This window comes from Lactuca sativa, chromosome 5, assembly GCF_002870075.4.
Source record: "Lactuca sativa cultivar Salinas chromosome 5, Lsat_Salinas_v11, whole genome shotgun sequence".
NCBI classification, from domain to species: domain Eukaryota; kingdom Viridiplantae; phylum Streptophyta; class Magnoliopsida; order Asterales; family Asteraceae; genus Lactuca; species Lactuca sativa.
The window spans coordinates 49,540,875-49,542,379 of record NC_056627.2 but is presented as its reverse complement, the minus strand read 5'-3'; the positions used below and the strand labels follow the sequence as shown (position 1 = coordinate 49,542,379).

The 1,505-nt window shown below is 37.5% G+C and overlaps 1 protein-coding gene across 1 annotated transcript; it reads right to left on the bottom strand.

Moving 5' to 3' along the window:
• Positions 1-756: 756 nt before the first annotated feature.
• Positions 757-1,279, bottom strand: LOC111883283 (uncharacterized). Its single transcript, XM_023879620.2, has one exon. It carries the CDS (start codon positions 1,222-1,224, stop codon positions 946-948), a length of 279 nt encoding a protein of 92 aa, XP_023735388.1. The 5' UTR covers positions 1,225-1,279; the 3' UTR covers positions 757-945.
• Between the last annotated feature and the right edge of the window lie 226 nt (positions 1,280-1,505).

Sequence of the window (1,505 nt, the reverse complement as noted above, 5' to 3'; positions counted from 1 at the left end):
CACCATGAACATGAAGAGGTCAGTTTTTGGACACAAGATTCTGGCATCTGTGTTTCTTTGTTGCCTAATTGCAGCACTGAAAGTGGAAGGAAGGACTCTCAGCGATAAACATCAACAACAAGGCAACAATAAGAATCATCATCAGCCTCTTCATTGCTTTTGTTGCATCAGGTGTCGATTATTACATGAGACTATTCTACCTCCTCCTATGGATACGAGATTCAACATACAGAAGCGATTTGTTCCTGGTGGACCTAACCCTCTGCATAACTGAATTCTATTATTATGTTGTGTAGTAGACCAAATCTACTGTTTTATGTACTTTCTCCTAATTCCTAAATATAGTATCATCGTATTATACAATCAGTTGTTGCTGCTACTGTGTCTAACTACAAGCGATCATTATAAAGCTTTATTATGCTCATTGATTTACAAAATGTTTGAATAAATTTTGTTTATGTACCTTGTGATGGACACGACTAACTATTATTACTCTGTACATGGTCCTATATAAATAGGAGAAAGGATTCGTTTATCCATATCTGCTGTGACTGTGAGGTTCGGATTCTAGAAATTCAACAGGAACTTTGAAGCTAAATTTACAAGTACTCCTAACGAAGAAGGTTGGCCCCTGAAAGTTCTACACCATTCAAGTACCTTCAAACATCTTCAACAACTTCTAGTAGCTTCACTATTTATATATTTTTTTGTAGGAGGATTCTAAATAGGAACTTTCAACAGATGATTGCCGGTATATATTGGAAATTGAAAGAAACTTATATTTCCAGTAAATTAGAAAGTACGCAAATTATTAGAGTTAATATAAGCTCAGAATCTATAAATACATTACTCCGGAAGTCTACAAACTCAATGCAAATGAAATGGCAATCGAGCCAGAAACCCTAACAGCAACAGGAAAAAAAAAACAAATACCGTTTAAACAAATCAGTGTTTGATATCCATGATGCTTTTGATCTTCGGAGCGTAGAGTGAATAAACAACAGCTTGTCTTTTGGCAACCTGAAGCTGAGACTTGCCGTCGGTAAAGGCGGCAGCGATCGATGACGGCTCCGATAGAGTCTTGTTGTCACGAAAAGCATCAATTGTACGGCGTTTTGTATACTCCCTGATGTTGTAGTCAGGAAACTGGCGAGCTGAACGGAGAAGCGACCGGAAAAGTGCGATGATTTCCGTCCGAGACGGCGTCGGCACAGCTGTCGCCATTCTTATCCGGCGATTAAGAAAAAAGGGTTTATGCGTGATTTTTCCTTCCGTTTGATATTCTGAGTTTATGTTTTAACTTAGACAAAACTTCAAAAATGGTCCATGTGGTTTTTGAAAATATAAAGTTTAGTCTCTAAGTTTAAAAAACCTCACAAATGGTCCCTGTGGTTTTAAAACTTTTAACAAATGGTCATTTTCGTTAACTCCGTTAGCTTTTGGCCGTTAAGTGAAGAGTATTTTTGTCATTTCACTGCCACAGGGACCATTTATGAAGATTTGCC

Excerpts from the sequence above, each read along its gene's own strand:
- LOC111883283 (XM_023879620.2), bottom strand. The coding sequence starts at position 1,224 with ATGGCGACAGCTGTGCCGACGCCGTCTCGGACGGAAATCATCGCACTT.